General features: G+C 46.1%; 1 protein-coding gene across 1 annotated transcript; it reads left to right on the top strand.

The window, feature by feature from the left end:
- The first annotated feature begins 533 nt into the window (after window positions 1-533).
- Window positions 534-4,492, top strand: LOC146341758 (vomeronasal type-2 receptor 26-like). Its single transcript, XM_084807657.1, has 2 exons — window positions 534-597; window positions 3,594-4,492. Exon 2 carries the CDS (start codon window positions 3,596-3,598, stop codon window positions 4,490-4,492), a length of 897 nt encoding a protein of 298 aa, XP_084663783.1. The 5' UTR covers window positions 534-597; window positions 3,594-3,595.
- Window positions 4,493-4,869: the final 377 nt, after the last annotated feature.

Here is a 4,869-nt window from a genome sequence, read left to right as displayed (position 1 = left end):
AGAGCAGAATGGAGGAAGTAGGAATCTCAGTAAGGCATCCAGCCATGGACACATTTGTGTTGACAGAAATGCACAGACTGTTTATGAGATATTGAGCCATATTCCAGGTTCTGTTGTTGACACAGAAATCTCTAAATCAACTAGGGGCAAGGCACATAGCAGACCGTGTTCCCCTCTGTATACCTGGCCTATGCAAGCTTTCCCTGTTTCAAAATTGCTTATCATACCACTTCTCCACTTTATGGTTTCTTTTTATTTGTTTATATCAGTATCAACACTCTATTTTGACAGTGTTTGGATACTTTTCTATGTCATCTGCTTAGAGATTTTATTACCTCAAACACTCTGCAAATATTAATCTTCCCCACTGAGAAAACCACATTTCTTTCTTTACACCCACACGTAAAACCACAACTCTCAAAACATCTTTTTCTCAGTCCTAACCACTCTCCATCGATGTTTCTGATTAGGTGCTGCCCATTTCTCTCTGTAATGACTACTGCCGTCCTGGTTACATCAGGAAAAAGAAGGAGGGGGAGCCATTTTGCTGTTATGATTGTGCCCCATGTCCTCAAGGGAAGATTTCTTATTGGAAGGGTAAATGTCATAGATCTTCACACTTATCAAGCATGCTACATATCATGCAATATCACACAAAACTGAAATAATGACATTTAGCATGGTCTTTGGTTTGGAAGGAGTAGGAACAAGTTACTGATCCTTGAATATCTGTGTCTGTGAAAGTTTTATACACTTATTGATGGGAAGATGACAGACAGACAGACAGGCAGACAGACAGACAGAGAGACATATACTATGTGGTGTGGAACTTGAAAGGAGCATGTCAATGGGGACAGAATGACTAAAAGTCTTCCTAAATAGTCATTGGTACATTTCCTGGAACACCTTTTGTAATGGAATTTAAAGGAAAAAAAATCCCAGGAGGGCTTAGAGATGGTTTGGGAAAGCAACAAGTTCTTATTCACCCACTCCAACCAAGAGGATGGACAAGCTAGGAGTAAATGGGAAACAATACAAGACCTTTTGTGAGACAAAAGATGGAGTATGAGAGTGAACTTAGCTGTAAACTCTGGAACCATTTGGATTAGATCTCCCTCTCAGAAGACCTGATGTGAGATAAGCAGGGTTGCTATGTAGGGATGGCATGGGCACATGATTCAGTCCAGAAATCCGGTGGACCTGCTCCTAGGGATGTCAGAGAATTCCACCATGGATCTTGGTGAGGGTGAATGCCAGTGCATTCGGCCCCCCAAACTCCGTGGCAGAAAGGCCTTCCCCCTCGCCCCTCGCGGATCCCCCCTGGGATGAGACTTACCTGGGGCGGATGTTCCAGACAGCAGCGGCTCCAGCGGCGGCTTCAGCAGCGGCGGCGGCTGGTCTTCTGAATGGCTGCCGCTGCCACCACCACCATTTGCAGTCTGTTTCCCCCTCCCATTCATGATAGGCTACGAAAAGACTTATGTAGCCAATCACGTCTGGGTTTTTTTTAAAAAACAATGTGTACGCAAATGGCGGCGGCTACAGCCGCCACTATTTGCATTCCTTATTTTTGGCTGTCTTAGTCTATGTAAATATTTACATAGACTAAGACAGTGAAAATAAAGGGGAATGCAAATAGCACCCACTACGCTCTTTGCATTCCCCCTTATTTTCGCCGTGGTCAATGGTTGAAAATAAGGAACGCAAATGGTGGCAGCCATAGCCGCCGCCATTTGTGTATGTTTGTGGGTTTTTTTAACACAGATGTGATAGGCTACATTAGTCTTTACATAGCCTATCGTAGCTGAATACAGGGACGCAAACAGCGGCGGCTACGGCAGCTGCCATTTGCGTCCCTGCTAGCCAGTGGCTGGATGTCCAGCTGCTGGCAGAGCCGGCTGGCAGCTCAGTGGAATCCCTGTGGAGCACAGCCAGCCATCCAGGATTCCGGGGGGAGGGACGAAGTGCCTTCCTCCCGCCTAGCGGAACCCGGGGCAGCCAGGTAAGCGGGGTTTTGTACACCCCTACCTGCTCCTGCCTGCACCACTGAGCCCTGCTTGCTGAGCCCCTGCTCCCGCTTGCCCCCTACCCGCACTCGGCAAATGGCTTGCACTCACCCCAGCAGCCTTGTCAAGCTTTGCGGTGGCCATTTTCTGAGAAATAAAATGGCAATTGCAAAAATACACTCGTAAGGAAGAAGGATGTGATCATTCACTGGCAGTGGCAACAGGGGCAATTGCAAAGATGTCAGCCTCCAGGGAGTGGGCAGTTTTTGCTTGCCTATGCCTTGCAGGGACACGGCGTGGGCTGAGGCTGACTGTGCCTCTGGAAATTCTCAGAGAGGGAAACAGGGAGAAAGTGAAAGAATTTCAGGTGAGCTTGTTGTGATTAGGTGAGATGTAGACATCTTGGCTCACAGTGCATGCATTACCATAATACTATACCGAACCAGAAACTTCTCACATCCAAAACATATTCCATTTTATTTTTTTTGTTGCTTTGTTTTGTTTTGTTTTGTTTTCCAGGCATGGAGAAATACAGATGTATGTGGGCAGTGTTGTCTGATAGGGATAGAATCTTTGAGCCATGCTTAGCAATGTACGAAAGTCACTTATCTTTTCAAAGCTTGGATTCACGGTGGGGGGGAGGCGCTCCATCCCTCCCCCCGGAATTCTCCCTGGGCTGGCTCCGCTCTGCGGCAGCTCCATGGAGCCTCCAGCCAGGGCTGTCCGCAGCTGGAGTTCTGGCCATGGACAGGCTGCTGCAGATGCAAATGGCGGCCGCCATAGTGGCTGCCATTTATGTCCAGCGAAGCTGCCGTGATAGGCTACGTAAGTACTTACGTAGCCCATCATGGCAAGCCAAAAAACACACAAAATACAGCATACGCAAATGGCAGCGGCTATGGCAGCTATTTGCGTTCCCTATTTTTAGCTGTTTTAGCCTACGTAAATATTTACATAGGCTATTACGGCGAAAAAAAGGGCAACGCAAATAGCGTAGTGGGAGCGATTTGCATTCCTTTTTTTTTCCGCCGTAATAGGTTACGTAAATATTTACATAGGCTGAAATGGCGGAGGGGAAAGGAACGCAAATGGCGCCCACTACGCTATTTGCGTTCCCCTTTTTTTTGCCGTAATACTCTACATAAATATTTACGTAGGCTAAAACCACTAAAAAAAGGGAACGCAAATGGCGGCTGTAGTCGCTGCCATTTGCGTACGCTGTTTGGGGGTTTTTTTTGGCTTGCCATGATAGGCTACGTAAATACTTACATAGCCTATCATGGCTATGACGAAGAAGTGAATGGTGGCCGCAGGGCGGCCGCCATTCTCAAGTCAGCGCGGACGGCAGCAGGTAAGTGCTCCATTTCACATGCCTTTCATAGTTTGGGAGGAGAGGGGGCTTCGTTTCGCCCCAGATTTCAGGGGGCCAAATGCACTGGCATTTGGCCTCACCGAGATCCATGGCGGAATTCTCTGACATCCCTAACCATCCTACACTTTTGCTTTAAGCAGACCTCTACGATCTTTCTAGATTGCATCAGCTGTCTTTCTCTCTTATAAAACCACACACTGCTTTTTCCTTTTCAGATATGGATTCCTGCACTGAATGTTCAGTAGATCGCTATTCAAACATAGATCAGAATCAATGCATTCCCAAGGTTATAAGCTATCTCTCCTATAAGGAACCTTTGGGGATTTCGTTGTCTTTTTCTGCTGTTGGTTTTGCTGTGATCACAGCTTTCATACTTGGAAACTTTGTGAAGAACCAGGACACTCCCATAGTCAAAGCCAACAACCGGAGCCTCACCTACATCCTCCTCATCTCCCTCCTCCTTTGCTTCCTCTGCTCCTTGCTGTTCATCGGACAGCCAAAGAGGATGACCTGCCTTCTCCAGCAAACAGCTTTTGGCATCATCTTTGCAGTTGCTCTTTCTGCTCTTTTGGCAAAAACCACCACTGTGGTTCTGGCATTCATGGCTACCAAACCAGGATCCAGAATGAGGAAATGGGTAGGGAATAGGGTGGCAAATTTGATAGTCATGTCCTGCTCCTCTATTCAAACAGGCATTTGTGTGAGTTGGCTAAGCACTTCTCCTCCATTCCCAGATACGGACATGCATTCACTGAATGGAGAAATTGTAGCAGAGTGCAATGAAGGCTCAGTCACCATGTTCTACACTGTCCTGGGCTACATGGGCTTTCTGGCCATTGTCAGCTTCACAGTAGCTTTTCTGGCCAGGAAGTTGCCAGAAAGTTTCAACGAGGCCAAGTTTATCACTTTCAGCATGTTGGTCTTTTGCAGCGTTTGGCTCTCCTTTGTTCCAGCCTATCTGAGTACCAAAGGGAAATATCTGGTGGCCGTCGAGATCTTCTCTATCCTAACTTCCAGTGCCGGCTTACTGGCTTGCATCTTTTTCCCCAAATGCTACTTTATACTATTGAGACCTGACCTAAACATCAAAGAACAAATAAGAAGAGCAAAATGAAGGAGAAAAACAGTGGAAGAATGTGAGAATCAATCTTATTTTTCAAAGATTTATGAATCATTAGTCTGCATTGCATATGAAGGAAAAACTATTGCCCCTACTTCTCAATGAAACATGGCCTGTAGTATCGATAAACATGGAATTATATTCCATTCTTACTAATCATTAAGTTCTACTGAGAACATTCTGGTTTGCTCCCTCATAATTGTCCGCGGAAGGACTTGACTGGTGACTACACACCTGCTACACCTTTATCCCACAGGCTACAGGGGGAGTGAGACATATTTCCTCTGTCTAAATCCTCATTCCAGATGTTTTCAATGTTGCTTTGATAGAAGTCTAGTGCTTTCTCATGATAGCATTTAAAAAAAACAAAC

This window comes from Heloderma suspectum, chromosome 6 (assembly GCF_057233095.1).
Source record: "Heloderma suspectum isolate Gila_16-S chromosome 6, 16-S_ref, whole genome shotgun sequence".
In the NCBI taxonomy this organism is placed as follows: domain Eukaryota; kingdom Metazoa; phylum Chordata; class Lepidosauria; order Squamata; family Helodermatidae; genus Heloderma; species Heloderma suspectum.
The sequence above is the reverse complement of the archived record's forward strand: the minus strand, read 5'-3'. Positions and strand labels throughout refer to the sequence as shown.